The sequence below is a fragment of the Dendropsophus ebraccatus genome, chromosome 2 (assembly GCF_027789765.1).
Source record: "Dendropsophus ebraccatus isolate aDenEbr1 chromosome 2, aDenEbr1.pat, whole genome shotgun sequence".
NCBI classification, from domain to species: Eukaryota; Metazoa; Chordata; class Amphibia; order Anura; family Hylidae; genus Dendropsophus; species Dendropsophus ebraccatus.
The window spans coordinates 100,281,023-100,303,760 of NC_091455.1; the positions used below are offsets into that span (position 1 = coordinate 100,281,023).

General features: G+C 41.1%; 2 protein-coding genes across 13 annotated transcripts in view; one reads left to right on the forward strand and one right to left on the reverse strand.

The window, feature by feature from the left end:
• The window catches only part of LOC138783395 (enoyl-CoA delta isomerase 2-like), a 33,417-nt gene extending 21,770 nt beyond the window's left edge, over positions 1–11,647 (forward strand). The window contains exons 7-9 of the mRNA XM_069958069.1: positions 1,522–1,611; positions 7,976–8,119; positions 11,203–11,647. Coding sequence (XP_069814170.1) covers positions 1,522–1,611; positions 7,976–8,119; positions 11,203–11,358 — 390 coding nt within the window. The 3' untranslated portion in view covers positions 11,359–11,647. The remainder of the gene's footprint in view (positions 1–1,521; positions 1,612–7,975; positions 8,120–11,202) is intronic.
• Positions 11,648–13,570: 1,923 nt separating this feature from the next.
• Positions 13,571–22,738, reverse strand: part of PRP4K (pre-mRNA processing factor kinase PRP4K) — a 45,599-nt gene continuing 36,431 nt past the window's right edge. The window contains exons 14-18 of one of the 12 annotated variants that reach the window (XR_011361677.1): positions 21,520–21,606; positions 18,758–21,088; positions 18,194–18,252; positions 17,683–17,725; positions 13,571–13,678 (exon numbers count right to left, since the gene is read on the reverse strand). Coding sequence is in view for 1 of the 12 variants with exons in the window: in XM_069958070.1 (XP_069814171.1) it covers positions 20,885–21,088; positions 21,520–21,606 (291 nt within the window). In the remaining 11 variants the exon portion in view is untranslated. Of the gene's footprint in view, positions 13,679–15,753; positions 18,253–18,358; positions 21,089–21,519; positions 21,607–22,738 lie in introns of those variants that run through there. The other 11 variants (XR_011361676.1, XR_011361675.1, XR_011361674.1 and 8 more) reach the window with 11 other exon arrangements.

The following is a 22,738-nucleotide window of genomic DNA, read 5'->3' on the forward strand; positions in this document are numbered from 1 at the left end:
TGCAGGAGAAGACCGGCACAGAAGAGAGGAGGGAGAAGAGGACCTGGATAGCGTGAGAGCGGAGGAAAGGTGAGTGGGATGTTTATTTATTTTTTTATTTGGGGCAGGCACTGGGGATTAACTAGGCCACCAGGGACATGACTGGGGGGGATGGGGGTTAAGAAGGCCACCAGGGACATGACTGAGGGGGTTAAGAAGGCCACCAGGGACATGACTGGGGGGTTAACTAGGCCACCAGGGACATGACTGAGGGGGTTAAGAAGGCCACCAGGGACATGACTGGGGGGTTAACTAGGCCACCAGGGACATGACTGGGGGGTTAACTAGGCCACCAGGGACATGACTGAGGGGGTTAAGAAGGCCACCAGGGACATGACTGGGGGGTTAACTAGGCCACCAGGGACATGACTGATGGGGGTTAAGAAGGCCACCAGGGACATGACTGGGGGGTTAACTAGGCCACCAGGGACATGACTGGGGGGTTAACTAGGCCACCAGGGACATGACTGAGGGGGTTAAGAAGGCCACCAGGGACATGACTGGGGGGTTAACTAGGCCACCAGGGATATGACTGGGGGGTTAACTAGGCCACCAGGGACATGACTGAGGGGTTAACTAGGCCACCAGGGACATGACTGAGGGGTTAACTAGGCCACCAGGGACATGACTGAGGGGGTTAAGAAGGCCACCAGGGACATGACTGAGGGGCTTAACTAGGCTACCAGGGACATGACTGGGCGGTTAACTAGGCTACCAGGGACATGACTGGGGGGTTAACTATGCTACCAGGGACATGACTGGGGGGTTAACTAGGCTACCAGGGACATGACGGGGGGCTGACTAGGCTACCAGGGACATGACTGGGGGGTTATCTAGGCTACCAGGGACATGACTGAGGGGCTAAACTAGGCTACCACGGACATGACTGGGGGTATTAACTAGGCTAGCAGGGACATAACTGGGGGGATTAACTAGGCCTACCAGAGGCATCATTGGGTGTGAGGGGGGGGGGGGGTAATTAGGCTACCAGGGACATGACTGGGGGGCTAACTCAGGCTACAGGGTATCACTAAGGATTCACATCAGGTACAAGGGGCATCACAGAGGGTTAACTACAATAGCAGGGGCATTAGGGGAACAATACTTTGCCTTGCCCCGGGTGCTGCAAACCCACGCTACCCTGCTGCGCACGGTATGCGGCCCTCAAATGATTTTATAAATGCCCGACCGGCCCTCGACATGGAAAAGGTTCCCCACCCCTGCCTTAAAGTATAAAAATGCAGCCTCTGTATTTTTGTATACATGCATAATGTGGTAACAATACCAAGTTAATGAGCCAACTGCACTAAAATTGTCTGCATTTAGTGTCAAGGTTCTGTACATAAGTACTTAAATGTGCATCCCAAATATCATTAGTAAAAGGAGTAAAGTATGGAAAGCTTTAGGGAAATCATAAACTGGTATTTTACAGTGTATAATATTTGGGACATCTGCTTATTCTATTTTTTTTTTTTAACTTAGGCTACATTTAATACACCTTTTACTAAACTGGCACAACATCCAGAGGCATGTTCTTCTTATATATTCCCTAAGATTATGGGTTTGGCAAAGGTAAGTCATAGTTTTTTTATTAAAAGGTTTATCTAGGTAAAACAGATTAATGCTTAGCCACAGGATAGCTCATCAGTCATTGATTGACAGGGTGCTGATACCCAGTACCCATGCCGATCAGCTGTTCAGTGCCCTCACTACACAGTAAATGGGGCTGGAAGCAGTTGGCTCTGTTCATTGTATAGTGATGGCAACCTGTAGCTGTAGCACAACTCTCATTCAAGTAAACAGCAGATGAGATGCAGAAAACAGGTCCTGCCATAACACAGTGAACAGTGAGTCTTCTTCTCCCAACCCCTTTCACTGTGTAGTGCAGTTGCCGAACAGCTGATGGTGGGGATTCGGGATGGTGGTACTCTGCTGATTAGTGACTGATGACCCAACCTCTGAAAAACATGGTGTAAAGTGAAACTGGCTTAGTTACCCCTAGCAACCAATCAGATTCCACCTTTCATTTTCGCTAGGGGCAACTGAGACAGTTTTACTTCACACAATGTTTGATAAATCTCCCCTTTTAATTCCATTTAAATCCCTGGATATCAGATCTCTGGTTTAAAATAAATAACTGTAATATTGAATAGATTGGTGTGGGGACAGAAAAAAGTAAGAATACAATATAAAGCACTTACACAGTTGGAGAAGGGGGGAGGGGGATTATCTCTGCCGGATTTTAAGTTGTATTTTTTGGCGGGTGTTGCACAGACTTTGGGGGGATGGAAGTCTTCTCCAATAATCAAATACATGATGGATATGAATAAAACTTGTTTCACAGATTTTTTTGAGATTTTGGAAGCGGGTCAATGCACAGCGGAGAATTTGGGGGTATTATCGTTTGTTATGTTATATGATAAAACGTGGAATGCACTGAAAAAATCCTTGCATTTTGTAGGACATTTAGATTTTACACCTATTTGGGAAAATCGAGTTTTTGAGGGTGTTTTAAATAGTAATATGAAACAATTTTGGAGTAAACATGGGGTTAAATATGTGCATCAGTTGTTTGAAGAGGGGTGGATATTACCATTTGAGGAGGTTAAGAGTAGATTTGGGTTGGCTAATTCACAATTATTTTTTTACACCAGATGAAGGGGAGTTTAAAGATGATCAGATGTTGTTTAGAAGCTCGCACGAGACACTTGAGATCATTCGGGAAATAGGGGATAAAAAGAAAGTTTTGTCTAAAATATACAGAGATCTTATAACCCAGAGAGAATCCCTTTTTAAGAAATAAAAGAAAAGTATAGGTCCTCAAGACAAGTCAGAGAATATTTGGAAATAATGTCGTGTGATGATTGAAATAGTAATTGATAAACAATAGACGGTCCGAGAGAAGAATAAACTAAATAACACTTTACTTGATTAGTAAAAATAATGAGTTAAAAATTATGGTACCATAACCAATCAGTATAGAAAGTCAAACAATCAAATATAAAATCATATATAAAGACATGTATAAAAAACCATTTGACCCTAATATAGCAAATATATGCAAATCCAAGCAAGAAATAAGCACTGATGTGCAGTAATATACAATAATAAAAACAATAATTAAATGATGATGATGTTTCCAGCGTCATACCGCACAAGGGACCACCGCTCCGAGAATCCCCAGCTCGCAAGACGGGTGAGAGGTGTTACACACACCATACAATCTTTTACCACATCACCACGTGCAGGTACGCTAACTCTACAAGCGTGATAGCTAAATCGCTAAAACCCGATCTTGCACACTCACCGCAAAGAACTATACATATTGCCAGCTAAGGCACATCAGCACGGACCATCGATCCCTAATAGATTTCTATGGATGAACTCTGCTGATTGAACATATACACCGCGGCTGCTTTTATACCACCATCCATATAAGCAACTGCAGTGTATACAGTCCGATAATTCACCCCATCTTTACATATTGATGAACTTTACGGATGAGCCACTTATCCAGGACTCACTCAAACTTTGCATATTGCCCGTTTGCCCATTAGTGCTCATCATCATTTAATTATTGTTTTTATTATTGTATATTACTGCACATCAGTGCTTATTTCTTGCTTGGATTTGCATATATTTGCTATATTAGGGTCAAATGGTTTTTTATACATGTCTTTATATATGATTTTATATTTGATTGTTTGACTTTCTATACTGATTGGTTATGGTACCATAATTTTTAACTCATTATTTTTACTAATCAAGTAAAGTGTTATTTAGTTTATTCTTCTCTCGGACCGTCTATTGTTTATCAATTACTATTTCAATCATCACACGACATTATTTCCAAATATTCTCTGACTTGTCTTGAGGACCTATACTTTTCTTTTATTTCTTATTTATACTCCAGTCTGTAGGGTACAGACACTCCATAGGTTAACCTCGCCAAGTCACTAGCAGTTGAACTCACACTTACCTAATCCTCTATTGAGAATCCCTTTTTGTTAAGAGGGCTAGGGTAAGATGGGAAATGGCGTTTGGAAGAATAGAAGAGACGGTATGGGTTTCTATTGTAAGAAATTTGGGGTGCACGTCCATAAGTCTGACACACAGACTAATTTTTTTTAAAATTTTTTATTGGTTGTATTATACCCCTAAAAGGCTGATGCAGTTTGGAAAGACTGGATATTAGATGTAAGAAATGTCAAGAGGTAGGGGTAGATCTCGTGCACCTGATATGGACATGTCCAAAAATTGCACAATTCTGGAGGGAGATCTTCTGATATGTTAGACAAGTGATGGGGATGGATATAATTGATACATACTCAGAGGTGGAACTTCTATTGGGGGGATTGATTGAGGATGGGGAAACTAATACCCTGATCAATAGAATTCTTGGCTGCGCTAAGGTGGTTATTCTTAGATGGTGGATGTAGGAGGGCTCCCCAGGGGTGGAGGAGTGGAGAGGGTTGGTGGAAAGGGTTAGAATATATGAAGAGTTGGCGTCCAGGAAAGGGAGAAAAGGGTACGGGAAATATCAGAAAATATGGAAGAAGTGGTGGAATAAGCAGGGGCTGCAGAATAATGGTTAATTTCTATTTATTTATTTCTTTATTTATTCACTTATCCTTTTCTTTTCTGTTTGTCCGTGTGCTGCCGGGGTGGGGGGAGGTGGGGTTAAGGTATTATATACTTTACTAAGTTGTTGTGAAATGTATGTAATGGATTATGTGCAAAATAAAAATTCCATTTAAATCCAATAGTTATAAAATAGGTGTAAAAAAAAACATTTTTCTGTAACAAAAATGCAAATTCCATTGATTACAGTTCTTTGCTGTGGCACTTGCACAGGCCACTGGGGGCGCTCCGGCAGGCAGAGAGCTGCACTGCATACCTGACTTAGAAACAGAAGTTTGATGTGCTGTGTGTCTGCCGAAGCGCCCTCCTGTTTCTAGTTAGATGTGCAGTTAAGCTCTCTGCCGGAACATTCCTGGCCGCCCTCCTCCCACAGTGCATATCCTCTCCTCCCCTGCGTGGCGCTGTAGCATGACGTCAGCCAGACCACACGTCCAGCAAATAAGTAAGGGGATGTGCAGTCCGGGTGAAGTCATGATACGCCGGCACTCTGGTAAAAGAACTCTTGACGGGGTGGTAGTTGTTTTGGGGGCTGGGGGTGATAGTTGTGTATGGGGCTGTAGTTGGGTGGGAGGGGCTGGGGGAGGAAGATATGTGGGGAGCTGGGGGTGGTAGTTGTGTGGGAGGGGGCTGGGGTGGTAGTTTGGGGGGTTGGGGTGATAGTTGTGGGGGGGCTGGGGTGGTAGTTGTGTGGGGGCTGTAGTTGTGTGAGGGGCTGGTAGTTGTGTGGGGAGCTGGGGGGGTGGTAGTTGGGTGGGGGCTGTAGTTTTGTGAGGGGCTGGGAGTGGTAGTTTGGTGGGGGCTGTAGTTGTGTGGGGGGCTGGGGGTGGTAGTTTGGTGGGGGCTGTAGTTAGGTGGGGAGCTAGGGGTGGTAGTTGAGTGGAAGGCTGGATAGCTGTAGTTGGGTGGGGAGCTGGGGGAGATAGTTGTGTGGGGCACTGTATTTAGGTGAGAGCTATAGTTGTGTGGGGAGCTGGGGTTGATAGTTGTGTTGGGGGCTGGGTGTGGTAGTTGGGTGGGAGGGGGGCTGGGGTGGTAGTTTGGGGGGCTGGGGTGATAGTTGTGGGGGGGCTGGGTTGGTAGTTGTGTGGGGGCTGTAGTTGTGTAAGGGGCTGGTAGTTGTGTGGGGAGCTGGGGGGTGGTAGTTGGGTGGGGGCTGTAGTTTTGTGCGGGGCTGGGAGTGGTAGTTTGGTGGGGGCTGTAGTTGTGTGGGGGGCTGGGGGTGGTAGTTTGGTGGGGGCTGTAATTAGGTGGGGAGCTGGGGGTGGTAGTTGAGTGGAAGGCTTGATAGCTGTAGTTGGGTGGGGAGCTGGGGGTGGTAGTTGGGTGGGGAGCTGGGGGAGATAGTTGTGTGGGGCGCTGTATTTAGGTGAGAGCTATAGTTGTGTGGGGAGCTGGGGTTAATAGTTGTGTTGGGGGCTGGAGGTGGTAGTTGGGTGGGGGTATAGTTGTTTGGGGGGCTGGGGGTGGTAGTTGTGTGGGGGGCTGTAGTTGTGTGACTGGCTGGGGGGGGAAATTGTGTGTATGGTGGGGGGTTGGGTGATGGTGTTGTCTGGAGGGTGGGAGGCTGAAAGAGCTTTATGTTACTTTAAGGAGGGGGGTGCCGCAAAAAAAAGTTTCGTACTGGGCGCCATTTACCCTAAGGCTGGCCCTGTTTGTAACATCCATAAATGTGCTCCTTTTAGGCAGGTGTAATCATTTCACAGTTGGTCACCCCTACCATTACTAAGTCCTGATACTTTTATTCCGCAGTGCCCCCCTATGCAATTTTAAGGGAAACTCCAAATAGGGAAAATAATGTTATGTTAAAAATACATTGAAAGTTATATAGATGTCTCTATATAATGTACTACTGTGTCTGCACAGTTCTGCCGTACTGATTGACTGACATCCAGGAAGTGAAGAAAACTTGTCTCTTTACAATCCCTTATGTCTTCTGCTCTCCTCCCAAGAGACAAAGATCATGTGACCAATGTCACACATTGCTTGTTTGCTGAACACAGAGGATGCAGATGTGACAGGGGACAGAGAGGGGGTGGGAGAGAAATGACATTCTAAATGTGCAATGCAAAGACTACAGGGAAATGTAATTGATAGCAGTAAAGGGAAGAGGAACAGCTAGAGAGATGAAGCAGACAGAAAACTGCATCAGAGGAGTGTATGAGAGGGAAACAAGTAAGAACCTTTCATTGTTTGAAAGTTTTTTGGTTTCTTGTTTTTTGTTTTTTTTTTAACAAGGCTGCCTGGAGTTCCTCTTTGAAAATTCAGAGGTTGGCAGGTGACTCGACCCTCCTTTATGTGCACTACTGTATTAATAAAGGATGGCTGGATTATTGTATAAGTAAAGCACTTTCAGCCCTTTGTCTCAACTCTATTCCTCATAGATTGTAAGCTTTTGTGAGCAGGACTGTCCGTTCTCATTTGGATAATTTGTGTGTAATTTCGTAATGTGACTTTTGTCTGTATATGTACCCTTAGAATTGTAAAGTGCTGTGGAACATGTTGGTGTTTTATAAATACTAATATCAACTCAATAAGGTACTGTAGTATTCTGTAAGGGAGATCTTTATCAAACTAGTGTAATGAAGAATTGGCTCAGTTTCCCCTAGCAACCAATCAGATTCCACCTTTTCATTTCCCAAAGAATCTTTGAGGAAAGAAAAGTGGAATCTGATTGGTTGCTAGGGGCAACTGAGCCAGTTCTACATTACACCAGTTTAATAAATCTTTCCCTAAGTTCCCTCTAGTGGTAGCTGCTTGTTGTTGTAGGAGATTAAGAGCTTTGTTTGAGAAAAATAATGAAAAGCCCTCTAAATATACACTTCATTCAAATTACTCAGGAGAGAAATTTGGGGCTTATCACAACATGATGATACATTCAAACGTTTACCTAACATTTAAAAAAATGTTTCTAGCTGTAATATCCCTTTAATATCTAATAGTTCATCTTGCCTGCCCACACCAGGGGTGGTTCTGTGCACAAGCCTATTGGATCAGAATGGGGCTTGTGCACAGACCAACCCAGTGTGGTTGTATCCATGGATACCCAAACTTTTGGCAGAAGAATAATTTGCACGCCGATTGGGTTGGAGTACATCATGACAGGTACGCATTTGGTAGAAAGACCAAAGATGAAAGTCATATTGGCAAGTGTGCCAGTCCTCCATTATATTCTGTGTATCTGTTTTACATGTACAGTATACTCACATGTAGTTAACATGTAAAATATTGTTTAATGCACTTTTACTGATCATGTTTTGGTAGCTATAACTATTGCCTTTGCGTATTTATTATTCAGGCAACTGAAGTTCTACTTTTCAACAAGACTTTGACTGCTCGAGAAGCTTGTAATGTAGGCCTGGTCACTGAAGTCTTTCCCGACGCCACTTTCCAGCAAGAAGTTTGGTCTAGGCTGAGAGATTATGCTACTATGCCAAAAAATGTAAGTAGATATTTCTAACCGTATAGGAAGTCTTATCATTTCATAATTACACTTGCATAAATATCTTTGATATGCTGGCATTAACACCCTGATTTATGAAATTCTAGTAACTCATTTATTACAATCCTACAATTTATATTTTTACCTACCATAGAGGCAGAAAGGGAGTCTAAAGGCCCTATTACACTGAAAGTTTATTAGCCAATTACTGACTGTTCAGGCCAACAATCGTGTAATAGCACATGTTGAAAGGCAACGATCAACCGACATGCACAATTTCAGGTGATTTTGATCTTTCAAAATGTTGAAAGCAAATGCCACTGACTTCAATTGGCTGTCTGAACAATCGAAGGATTGTTTGGGTGGGCCCTCCTGCTGCTGCCTACTCGCTGTCTGTGCATGCAATAGTACAGTACAGTGCAGTGAGCAGGGAACGAGAGGAAACTGAGTGCTGAGCTGATTGGCACTCACCTGCCGAGCATATCAGACCATGTAAAACAGCTTGAATAGTAGATATCCGCAGCCAACTGCAGTGCTTTGTTTTGCCTGTCCTAGTCATTGACTAGAATGCCTTGTGTGCCCTCCACCGAAAGAACTGACATGTCATTTTTTTCGGCAGAGAGTGAAGTACGCAGGAGGCATCCTATTCAAGGAATAGAACAGGCAGAAATTCAAGTGATGTCCACGGCACAGGCTCCACTTGAAATTCTGCGAGAAATTACGGTCACTATAGTTTTAAAAAACCTATTACATGTCGGAGACTTGACAAAAAGTTTTTATTGGTCAGGGTGCGAGTGTTCAGACCTGTACCAATCATGAGAACGAGCTGAGAGAGGACAATGCTGTAGCGTGTTCTGCTCCCCGCTCTGACTTTACAATAGGACACACAGATGGGAGGGGACAGCAATTAGCATGGCCTTCTGCCGGCTAGTTCTCACGATTGGTTAGGGTCTGGGTGTTCAGACCTGTACCAATAAAAACTTTTGACATGTCTCTTTGACACTAAGTTTTTTTGAAACAACAATATTTTAACGTCAATGCAGTGTTTGTTGAAACTCTAGTTTCTGTATACATAGTTTAAATGGAAATTCATTTAAATTAATTTGTATTTTTTATGGACTTAAAAATGTTTTATACTTATTAATATTTATGTAAATTAAAGTACAGTGATTGCCATGGCCCAGGTGCTGTATGCAGATGTTGTGGCAGCTGGTGGGCTTCTGGTCTTTTGGGGTTGGTTTTGTCACAGTTGCCAGGAGTGGATGTACTCACCCCTGGACACCGGTCCTTTGGTAGAACAATAGTCAAGTGTGAGGGTACAGGTGCCATAAAGAAGGTGACAAAGTCCAGCAATTAACGAACAGTGGATGCTTTAGGGTATATGCACACTACGGAATTCTGGCGGATCATCCGCCACTCTCCCCGGCTGGCGAACATGCACATCTCCACTGGTCCCATAGGTTTCATTCTATGGTTTGCCAGATTCCGCTGTCCGCCCAAAGAATGAACCCGCTCATTCTTCGGGCGAGCGGCGAAACCATAGAATGATGCCTATTGGATCAGCGGAGATGCGTGCATCCCCGAGCTGGGTGATCCGCCGAGATTCCGTAGTGTGCACATACCCTTACTTAGAAAACTTTGGTGCAATACAAGACAGGTATGTAACAGTTCACAGGTGCTTAGCGCAAAAATGGCATAACACTTGAGGTAGATTACAGGTAGCAAGGGTAGTGTAGGGGCCCTTGTTAAAGTAGTACAGTACTCTGCCAGGATTGTGGTGTAGATACTTGAAAGAACTTCTTGTACTCGCATATATATTTACTGGGCATATAGAACTGCCTTCTGCCTACACAAGTTCGGAGACAGCCATGTGAGGTAGTACAAATCCTAGGTCTGTCTCTAGTTTGAGCTCCCATTGATTATTCCCAAGTGGACCAGCATTTGTCAGTAAGATATGTCGGCACTTAGCAGCTTTGTCTTACTCCCAGCTCTTGGTGTGACACGTGACAGATTTACTTTCTGACGGGCAGTAAAAAGCTTAGTGACCCCTGAACTAGGACATCTACATCAACAAAAATTTCTATAGTGCCTATATACCTTGGAAATAAGGACTCAAAAGTTTAAAACCACTCAAAAATCCCCCATACAAGAAAACACAAGACATTAAAGCAAAAATTAATACATGATTTTATTCAGAAAAAAAATAGTAACAAGAGTAAAAGCAACAACATGATATGTAGATATGGAAGCAAGCAAACAATAGCAGCAGGGAGAGGTGACCGCACGGTAAAATACAAATCTATTAGACATTCACATTGGCCAATAAAAGATTATATAACAAAGTGCCTTGTGTAAAGTACAAAGATATACTGGCAAAATGCATGTACATTAACTCTTAAACTCCATGGTTATTAAGTAGAATAAAGTTCAGGGAGCACTTATGGCATCCGGGGTATTATTATAGCAATAAAGTGCAAATAAATGACATGGAGGCTCTGAATAATGTCAGACATGCAAATACAAAATAAGAGTAGAGAAAAAGATAGAATCACATAAAAGGTATAAACCACAAATGGAGACAGACAAATGTACTAAGGTGCTGAATACAGTGCGGGCCTCGCGCCTCAGAAATACCCCAACGCATGTTTCAGTCACGCCCTTCATCAGGATATGGGACACTACATGATGCTTTATTCCGGAGGTGCATTCAATATATTGTTACTATTCTGTAATGTGTACCGTAATATGGTTGTCTGAAATGAATTAATGTTGATTAGAGATGAGCGAACCTCGAGCATGCTAGAGTCCATCCGAACCTGATTGTTCGGCATTTGATTAGCGGTGGCTGCTGAAGTTGGATAAAGCTCTAAGGTTGTCTGGAAAACATGGATACAGCCAATGACTATATCCATGTTTTCTACATAGCCTTAGGGCTTAATCCAACTTCAGCAGCCACAGCTAATCAAATGCCGAAAGATCAGGTTTGGATGAACCTTGAGCATGCTCGTGGTTCGCTCATCTCTAATGTTGATGTATATATTTTGAGAACAATTATAATAAAAAAAAAACATTTTCTTCTTAAGTGCTTGGCCTTGTCCAAACAACTGATTCGCAATGTCGAGAAAGAAAAACTTCATGCAGTTTGTGAAAAGGAGTTTGAACTTCTTGCTAAAAGGGCTCATTCAGAGGATGTCATCAACGCTATACAGCGCTTCTTCCAAAGAAAAGCAAACCTGTGATTTTTTATTTTCCACTTCGATATAACTAGTCCCATTGACATGTTTTACACAATTACATTTTAAATATTTAGTAATATAATCATAAGAACTTAATGAAGTGCAAAGCCCTTATAGACTTGCAGTGCCAAGTAGATCCATGACACAAAAGCTTTGCATACTAATGTGGTGTAATTTCATTTAACTTCTTAGAATGCTATAATTTACTGACAAACTGAAAATACATGTAAAAATGGTTTCTGTATGGCGCTTTCTGCAGAATAGATTCATAATAAAAGCTATTTATACTGAATCATTTCTAAGCATTATTATTCCCATGAGAAGATGCGGACAAATGGAGGATCAAAGGATATTTAGGCAAAAAAGCAAGTTTCTTGGTTGTCAAAATGCAGATCTATCTATAAAGGTTTAAGTGTACATCTGTAGACATGTAGATGCTGACACACTGCAGTTTTCCTGAATCAGCTGTGAAAATGGGGAACTGCCATGGGCAAGCCTCTAGGCTGCTCTCCCCTATTCAATTGTATTATCCAGCAAAAATCTTTTCCTTTAAATTAATTGGTTTCAGAAAGTTATATAGACTTGTTATTTACTTCTATTTAAAAAATCTCAAGTCGTCCCATACTTATGAGCTGTTGTATGTCCTGCAGGAAATGTTTTATTTTTAGTTATACAGAGATGTAAGCAGTGAGCACTGTTTTAGAGACAGAAAACATTTCCTGCAGGACATAAAGCAGCTGATAAGTACTTTAAGTAGAAGTAAATTACAAATCTATATAACTTTCTGAAACCAGTTGATTTGAAATAAAATTATTACATAGTATATTTTCAGTGAGTATTTGGTCAGTATTTTGAAACCTCAACCAGGAGTGAATGTAAAACACAGAAAGGCTCTGTTCACACTGTTCACAATTGAGTTGATGACCGCCATATAAAGATAAATAACTGCCATTATTTAAATACAACCGCCCTTGTTTTAAAATAACAGCAAATATTGGCCATTAAATTCAATTTCAACAGTGTGTGAACAGAGCCTTTCTGTGTTTTCAATCCACTCCTGATTGAGGTTGCAAAATACTGGCTGTAATATACTGTGTGTGAACCCAGCCTTGAAGTGTAACTCATTTGTAAAAACTTCAGACATGCCTGAATACAAGCAGTCTATGGATTTATAATGGGAGCCTATGCAACTTTGGCAGTTCCATAGGCTCTATTATAATTCAGAAGACTGCAGTTATAGCGGAGATGAAGGGGCAGAGCGCACGCTGCTGAGCGCTTCTGCACCTTCATTCTAACGATCGACAGGGGTCTCAGCACCTGGACCCCCACCAATACGCACTTCTGACATGTCAGAAGTTTTTACAAATGATAGTTACACTTTAAATGCTTGTACAATTAAACAGCCAAGCACTGGCAGGAGGTAACCGCTCTTTTTCGCTGTTCTGCCCCTTGTGTGATTAGCTTTGCCTGCATTGCACAGCATCCAGGCTGCAGAGATATAGCCCTCATCATGTCCTGCTGAGAGTTCATGATGGGAGTTCTTAATGGCAGTGCCCATTTCAGTTATGCTGTAACGTATGTGTTTGTGTACTGTGAAAAACAGTGGCTGGATTAGGTTGTTCTTAAGGTCTGGGTGCCCTAATGTAATAAACTTAACTGATCTGTAACCTGGTAAGCTTTCTACGTGGAAAACAGCAATTTCATTGCATTTACCATTACACTTGTTAGTGTTATGAGATTTGGTCAGTTTTGGTTTCATCTGCAAGCCAACTATCCCTAATGTTTTGTTAGAATATTTGAGACACAGCTATGTAAATGCTTACTTTATTTCATATGATTAACGTGAAAGGGGATTTATTTTGATACATCTTAGCATTTTCAACGACCCAACTCTGCTCCAGGCCCTGTGTCATTTACCCAGTGCATATCTACATGTATAGCAAGGGGATAACTGTTTTTATAGGTGATTTGTAAGTAGTGCTACCATTAACATTTATTCAATTTAAGTGATAAGTCATCTTAAAGCTGACTGTTACATGTTCTTGTTTGCCTACATTTACTAAGCCTTAATAGGTAAAAGTAAGAATGCGCCAAATAAAAGATCACATTTCAGTTTTTATTTTAGAACAGTTTTAAAAAAGACATAACAAAAAATGCACTTTTCCTCCACAGCAATTCCCTATTGATTCGGTCAAAGTAAAAATCACAGGACACATTGTAAGGGAACAACATTTTATTGATGTCTACTTCTTATGTCACAACAGGAAACTGCTTCAGTTTTGTCAGAATCCCAGAAATCACTCTTTTCGATTCACAACTTACCCTATGGAAAAATAAATAGAAAAATAAATGTCACAAAAGAAAAATGTATACAAGACTAAAAACTTAATGATCTGCCACCAGACTGACCTCCCTAATGTAGGATTGTATAGCACCCAATGAACACCATAAGCCAAACTCCCCCAGTGGACAGTAACAGTAAAGGTTATATATGAAACTGCACATTCCTTTGAGACTGGTCAACACATAACACAGGGGGATTACCAGCTGAGACCTGTATTCCTGGCAATCAATGCTTTACATACAAAGTATCTGTCAACCCCCTTAATCAATCAAATCATGTCATCTCACAAGAGAACCAGTCTGATCCATGTCTCATGACACAGAAACCTTTCAGGGAAATTCGGAAGTCCATATAGACAACAATGTTTTCAGATTTGCTAACAAAAACTGCCGATCTTGACAATGGTTGCACCATACAACTCCAGGTAATCTACCGTAGTTTAATCACACTTTCTATAAGAGTGGAGTTTAAATAACTATAACAACTGTTCTGGCATAGTTGTGTGGTTGAAGCAGCAAAATTAAGACAGGAGATATTTAGTGAATACACGCCACCAACATACACATTAAGGGTATATTCACACGGGCGGGCTCGCAGCGAGATTCTCGCTGCGAGCCCGGCAGGTCCTGGCAGTTCCCATACACTACATACTCGCTGCGGTCTAAACGACCGCAGCGAGTATGTAATTATACCGCCCTTAACCCCTTCTGCTCCCCCGCTGTAAGCATACATTACCTGTCCTTGCTGCACGGGTCCGGCGTCCTGCTCTCCCGTCCGGCCAATCAGTGGCTGCGGCTGGGCAACACACTAATTTGCCGGACAGGAGAGCAGGACACCGGACCAGTGCAGCAAGGACAGGTAAAGTATGCTTACAGCGGGGGAGCCGGGCTGGAGCAGAAGGGGTTAAGGGCGGTATAATTACATACTCGCTGCGGTCGTTTAGACCGCAGCAAGTATGTAGTGTATGGGAACTGCCAGGACCTGCCGGGCTCGCAGCGAGAATCTCGCGAGCCCGCCCGTGTGAATATACCCTAACATTGATATGATTAATACTTTTCCAAAACATCTATTGAGAGAAACCAAATTTTTAAAAAGTGGAATAAAAGCAAAATGATTTTACAATCATCATAAACCTACTCAATAAAGCTGACCACAGGCAGGATAACACTATCACCTAGCTGCATGCATCCTGTGAAAACTGGTGAAAGAAGCCATGCCATACAGGGTGGTCAGGTTGCTGTGCATGAGTAGATTTGGCCTCCCAATCTCATGCTATATATCCCATCATAAAATCCAAAAGTTGTCAGGCGATGTGACTAGAAGTTAGTGAGTATGATTTTAAAAGTAGATAATGAAAAATAAATTCTTGAAGACTACATTTCAGGATTACTTTATAAAGGGCCCTAGCACACAGAGTTAAAAGAGGCTAAATTTACGAGCGGAGTCTGCACAGCGGATTTCACTTGTAATTCTGCCTGTCCTATTTCTTCAATGGGATTTCTCTTGTGCTTCTCCTCTTCGCTCAAAGAATAAACATGTTCATTCTTTAAACAGAAAAGAGAGAGGCGCAAGAGAAGTCCCAGTGAAGGAATAGGACAGGCTGAATATCGAACAGAATTTGCCATGCAGACTCTGCTTGTTAATTCTGTCTTTTTTACTCAGTATGCAAGGGCCCTAATATAGATAGTAAGTTGAGATGAGCGAACCTGGAGCATGCTCGAGTCGATCCGAACCCGAACTTTCAGCATTTGATTAGCGGTGGCTGCTGAAGTTGGACAAAGCTCTAAGGCTATGTGGAAAATGCTGTATCCATGTTTTCCAGACAGCCTTAGAGCTTTATCCAAGTTCTGCAGCCCCAGCTAATCAAATACCGAACGTTTAGGTTCGGATCGACTCGAACCCGGTTCGCTCATCTCTAATAGTAAGGTTAGATGTATATCTAACAAAAACTTTAAGTGACACTGTCACACCCTTTTTGCATTTTGACTGCTTTCCACAGGTGTAAAGGGTAAATGTTACAGCTTTCATTACTTATTTTATATCACACCTCATGGTGCTTGTGCTGGTAAAAATTTTTTATCAACTGTGGATTGGTATATGTGGGTGGGGCCTCCACCCTAGCGCCACTTAGCCATACCCCCATCCATGACGTCATCGTCGCATAAGCCCCGCCTCCTCAGCAGCCATTGGTGTGGGACAATCTAGGGGAGGTGGGTCATAGAGCTTTAGGCTGGCCCTTCCAATGGCTGCTGAGGGGGCGGAGCCTATGCAGCAATGACGTCACGGGGGGGCTAAGTGGTGCTAGGTGCGGAGCGATGTGGCACATAGGCCGCGAGGCTCCGCCCACATATACCAATCCACAGGTGATACCAGAACAAGCACCATGAGGTGTGATATAAAAATAAGTAATGAAAGCTGTAACATTTACCCTTTACACCTGTGGAGAGCAGTCAAAATGCAAATAGGTGATGACAGTGTCACTTTAAACAATAGATCTTTTTCTGAACAATTTCCGAGGACACATTTCCTTTAAGAGTGTCAATGTAAAAAAATACTTTATTTCTAAGAACGCAGAAAACAATTGCCCTACAGTATGCAGATCTGAACAAAGATATAATGCTAAATTGGCACAAGCAGAACAAAGTTTATCAATCCATTAAAGTAAATTATATTTAAACTGTGCAATTAAGTTTTATAGTTCAATAATAATATTAATGGGCCATTTGCCCCATGGGATTACTCAAGTTTTCTGGTACAGGTAAAAAGTGTGCTGGCCCATCATGCTAGATACAGAATTAAGTTGCACAGACACAAGTTACATTTTTACTTAGTACAGATGGTTTTAAACCATAATAAATAAAAATGCATAAAATATGTATTCCAACTTCTATGATTCATTACTTTTTTTTTTTTTTTAGAAAAAGATTTATCAAACATGGTGTAAAGTGAAACTGTCTGTGAGGAATGACAGGTGGAATCTGATTGGTTGCTAGGGGCAACTGAGCCAATTTCACTTTACACCATGTTTGATAAATCTCCCCCAATGTCATATCTATCTATCTATCTATCTATCATCTCTGAACAAACAAAAAATACGCATGGACCATTTTGACAGCTATTATTTGAATTGCCACGTTAGCTAGACCGACCACAATAACTTTCCTGAACTTCAGCAGAGGGCATTAAAAAATAATTATTCATGGTATAGTATAAATCCGAGCATGTGCAATCTCATTGTGATACCACATTCCTTGCTTCTTCACTTTATGAATAGACTTTAGTCTTGGACATCATGTATATACTAAGACTGTGTGTGTGTGTGTGTGTGTGTGTGTGTGTGTATAAAGTATCATCTATATATTCCTTATTGCTTTTGCATCCACTACTTTAGGATCTTTTGGCTCCATACCATATAGAAATTCTCCTCTTAAAGTTAGGTAAAATATATGTTGAATCATCCCCCCTTCCTGAAGACTCACAATTCATTCCATACATGTCATTACCTTATTTGTCACCTTCCCTCAGTTTTGAGCCTGCTGCTTTCTGCTGAAAACACAAAAGTCAGTCTTTGTTCTGAACCTTCTCTTCCCCCCTCTCTTCTGAGACAGCTCCCTGGCCGGCTGGTATTGTTTCATTAAACCACTTTGGCGCAAAAGGGGCCACCCTGGTATTTCCCTACTTGTGTCCTAATACTCGCAACTGAGTGAGACTTAAAGGGCTACGTATCAAGGTGGTTTAGTGATCTTCTCACTAGGGGGCACCCCTAAGCAATAGGTTTCCTTCCCAGGAGTGATTTCTGGCAATTCCTGTGTTTCAAGACTTGTGACTGAAGCTCCAAAGACCCTTTTTTGCATATTCTAATAAACCACAATAAACCACAAAGCAGTTCTCAGGGCTAAATGATGTACAGAAGCTACAGGAATCATTGATATTTTTTAACAAGCCTTCCTATCTATTTAAGCACCCTGTCAGAGAACAGAAACCTTGATTCGGGTCTTCTCGCCATCTTCTTCTGTCAAACTCCATCTAAAACAAAAGAGACAGGTTAACCAGCAACGTTATCCTTTCAAAGAGACTGTAAAAAATGCAGATCAAGCTGCATTTTTGTTTTCTTCTAGTGTACTAAATGTACATCTGATGTGTGTTTCCTTTCTTTCTTGAAACCATAACTTTTAATTTTTTTTTTCTGCAAGGTGCAACTTAAGATGAAACCTGTATAATAAACATGCTTTCCAATTCCTGTGTACTGGCCATAACTCTACAATTATTTTATACCTCGTCTCAGAAAACAGTCCCTGCGAAGGAGGACACTATGGTTCTGTTATAATTCACCATGCGGTCACTAAGTGTTGAAAGTGATCAAACCAAATATAATAACACTCACTAGGGTTTATCCAGACATTTTAAGTTCTGTGTCAAAATGAGTAAAACCATTTGTTTTGTACGTTTTTGTTTTTTGCTAAATGCTTATCTACACATGCTGTCAAGAATGACCTTGTGAGGAAGATGAAGATGGTGTCTCAGCAAACCAGCCGTTGGGAGGCCTTGTCTTGCTTTCCATTTTCCATTCAGCACCATCAAGAGGAAAAGTGAGAAAACAGCACAAACATTAGTCAATATCAAAACCATAAAAAATAAACACACTACACTGATCAGGAGTATGGGTATTACAAATTTATTTGGTATTGTAAAAGTGAAGAGCCATGGGAATCTACTCATCAGTGGCCTCTTTTTCCAAATACAGCATACATAACAATAAACCACAGTCTACTACTGAAATATATGGATCAAGTGGTACTACCCAATTTTATCAGCTATGATCCAAAATAAATGCTTTAGAAATGGCTACAGATAACCTTGTTCACAAAAGACTTTATTACCTAAGGATGCATACTGAAACATACAGATATCTGCATGAGTCACTGAACATGCAGCGGAACGTCTCTCACTTTACAATAAGTGAGTCAACAGTTTATTCAAAAAGGAACATTGTATAGACATTTTTTTTAACAAAAAAATTCATTTACAAGAGAAATAAAAAGGTAAAGAAGCAATTACCGCTTATAAAAAGCAGCTGCTTTGCTCAAGAGTGGAGAGTTTATTCCTGTATTGAAAGACAACATGATCATGAACAATGAAACACACAAACAAAGCTGTTGTATTAGAACTTACCAACAGCACAAAAGGGAGCTTCTATTAACACACCCTTAATCGAAAAGAGATGCCCCTCCTGTGCTGTTAAGGGATACAGACAAGTGCATTTTAATAGACAAAGCTTCTTCACATATTAAGGTGAATATGTTAGCAGTTTTGAGCTTTCAAGATTGCTGACAAAAATACAAAGATGTCAGGGAGAGGAGTGTAATGGCACCTAGGCATTTTGGTCATACAACCTGTGCGGCTGATAACAGTTCTTTTGATGTCCTGGCTGCCACTACCACAAGTGCCCAAAACGCTGGCTGTGTGCATTAGGTGCCTAAAGCTCTCTGTATTGAACCCTTCCCCAGCACCTTCTCTTAGCCATGATTGACAGCTCTTGCAGTCTTCTAGTTATACATTCTACAGAAAGCTCTAGACACCTGACAAAACCCCCCGATGCTGGAAACTTGCTATAGTGGAGGCTGGGACATCAAAAGATATTTTCTTCAACACACAAGGTAACATCACTCAGATGTTTTTAGGGCTTAAAACTGCTCAAAGATTGTACCTTGATATTTAAAAATGGACAAAGCTATGTCTTAAAGGGGTACTCCAGTGAAATTTATTTTCTTTCAAATCAACTGATGTCAGAAAGTTACATAGATTTGTAATTTACTTCTATTTAAAAATCTCCAGTCTTCCAGTATTTATCAGCTGCTGTATGTCCTGCATGAAGTGGTGTATTCTTTCCAGTCTGACACAGTGCTCTCTGCTGCCACCTCTGTCCGTGACAACAACTGTCCAGAGCAATAGCAAAACCATAGAAACCCTTTACTGCTCTAAACAGTTCCTAACATGGACAGGGGTGGCAGCAGAGAGCACTGTTACATACTGGAAAGAATACACCACTTCCTGCAAGGCATACAGCAGCTGATAAGTACTTAAAATGTTTAAATAGAAGAATTTATATCTTTCTGAAACCAGATGATTTAAAAGAAAACTTTTTTTTGCCGGAGTACCCCTTTAACTTTAAGGTTATGTTCACCCAATGTTGCTTTGCTGCTGTATTTTAAGATCAAACCATGTAATTTTGCTTCAAAATGATGGTCATCTAAAATTATGCCCAAAAAACATTGTGTGAACATAGCCTAAATGTGAATGTGGACACTGCAGATTTCAGTTGTAGGTTAATGGACTTAAATGGGGATAAAGAAACAGATTCATACAAAAACAGAAAACAATTAAGAAACAGTACACTGAAGGCGCACCCCTTCCATCAAGTGCACTCGCTCCACTAAAATCAGATGGAGAGAAAACTTTGGATTGAGCTACTACAAATACTGTTCAACTTAAAACATCACAAAAGAACAAACAGTGGGCCATTTGTGAAACATGCAGGAGCAGAATGGTGCCACACTTTGCCACCAAGTTTGCCTGTCAAATGACAATATAACTATATATTTAAACGACATCTTAAAATACCAGTGATGTTGATGGTTTAGCTTACCTTCAGTGCACTGTAAGTTGTACACAACCTGCTTTAAAAGAAGAGACCATCCCTGCAGGCAGGCTCAAGAAGGAATGGGCCTCCCTTCGGCATTGACTAGACCAAGGGCATGCTGCTGAGGCCTGCGCACTCAACCTAGGAAAATGTGAATATAAACAGCATTTATGCTGGTCATGTATTCTTTCAAAACAAAAACAAAAAAAAAGAAAAATGAGCCGTGACTGCTAAAAATAAAATATTACATCCAAACATTAAATTGCAAACTGATTTTCCCAAATTTCATAGCAAACTGTAAGTACTGGATTATACAGTTCTGCCAATTTACAAGCATTTCTATGGTGAAAAAGTACAGATATCACAATTTTTCATACAATTCATTGGAGAAAAAAACCTAAAGTAAAATAAACCCTTGGTTTTAATTCAAACAATACAAGCTTCCTCAACTTTGCAAGGGAAATATTTATATGTTTATATACATTAACAAGCTGCTGTGGAAGGTCTTCAGTCTCGGTGTGAACTATTCAAACCATTTCCCACATTTAGATCTTCTCCTGAATGAAAGGATGTTGAAGTGCTTGATTGATGCTTATTCGTTTTGCAGGGTCCAGCATTAGTATCTGATCTAGTAAGTCTTTTAGCTGGTGAACTTTTTTACGCTGCTCTTCTGGTAGCCTCTGGCATCCGATTAGATCGGCCAATAGGTCCTTTGTTGGGTTAATAGTGCTCATGACAGTAACTTTCTCCTGTGAAGCACAATTCAAGCATATTACTGCCAGATTATTAACTAAATGTGAGTTTATTATGCAGTAGCAAAATGTAATCAGAAGTTATCACTTTGCTGTAATTTGTGTTTTTAATTAAAGTAAAATGCTTTCATTAAAATATGATATAAACTATGACATTCTGACTTGGGATATTTTATGACATCTTAAAGCCAAAAATGCCAAAAGTTTTAATCAGTCTGGGGCTGGGTGTTCAGACCTGTACTGATTGGGAGAACGAGCTGCAGCGTGTCCACTCATTGCTCTGTGTGAGAAAAAAAGGCAGGCTCCATAACCTTACACTATGCACCTTACACTATGCACAAGCATAAATTATGTTACAACAGGATTTTTCATTTTGGCCTACATGTTTATACAAAGTAGTACATGAAATACTCAAAAATATAACATACCCTTTCTGTAACTTTGTCAACTTCAATGTACATGAAGTTCAAATTTGCATCAAAGTGTTGGTCCTTGAATACACCTTTTCGAATCATCTATTATAAAAAAAAAAAAAAAGCAACACATATATAGTAAGCCATGATAAGAAGGAAATATAAAATAAGAGAAACTGACAACTGATGCTTTATGACATTGCCTGTCATAAAGTGGGCCAAAAGGAAGGAATAGAATAAATATAAAGTGGATTTAATTTTAGTTTTTTTAGTTGTTTTTCTTTCTGTTGTTTGTCTCTCACGCTCTGCAGAGCGCCAGGTATTCATGAAGAGGGCCAGGCATGCAAATCTGTGCATCAATGGCTGTAGCACCATGCCCAGTTCACTGAAGCGCCCAATTAACATTAATAAAAATGAGAATTTCATTAAAGAGAACCAATCACAGCCAAATGTTTTTTTTTTTTTTATTGCTCCATTTAATAAGGTTTCATTTTTAATAAATTTTTGTAAATATAATGAATCAATTTTTTTGCCGGGTTTTTAATATATTTGCATTTCCCTTCATTGTCGCGCCCCGGCTCTTTTCAAAAGAGCTGGCGCGCGACAGGAAACTCCCGGCATGCCGAGCAGCGGGAAGGGCTACCATGAGCCTTTGCCCGCCGCTCTGTAAATACACAGTGATCCCGCGATACAGTGCGAGATCGCTGTATATAAATGTCCTAACTGACAGTTTAGTTTATCTCTGAAGATACAGACTGCCTTTGCAGTCTGTATCTTATATTTTACCTAATCCATCCTAGCGGAGCACTAAGGCCGGGCGCGGCCATCTTGGTCATGTCCCTTGCGGCCTGATGGTGGAACGCACCATTGGAACGCAAGTGACGTCATCAAGATGGCGCCCGGCTTTACAGCACCGCTTCAGAGGACTGGGTAAAGTATAAGATACAGACTGCAAAGGCAGTCTGTATCTTCACAAAGTCTATTACTGAAGATACAGACTGCTTTTGCAGTCTGTATCTTACACTTTACTCAAAGACAGTCTGTATGTTCAGAGATAGACTTAGGGAGAGAGGAACTTTTACAACAGGGACAGTTAAATTTAGGTGATTGGTCCTCTTTAAGTGTAGCTTCACACACACACACCGTATCGCAGCAGATTAGATCTAAATAACTGAACACAGCATCAGATCTGCTGTGAAGGCGCCCTAAAACTATGCTGAAAACCCCTTCTTCC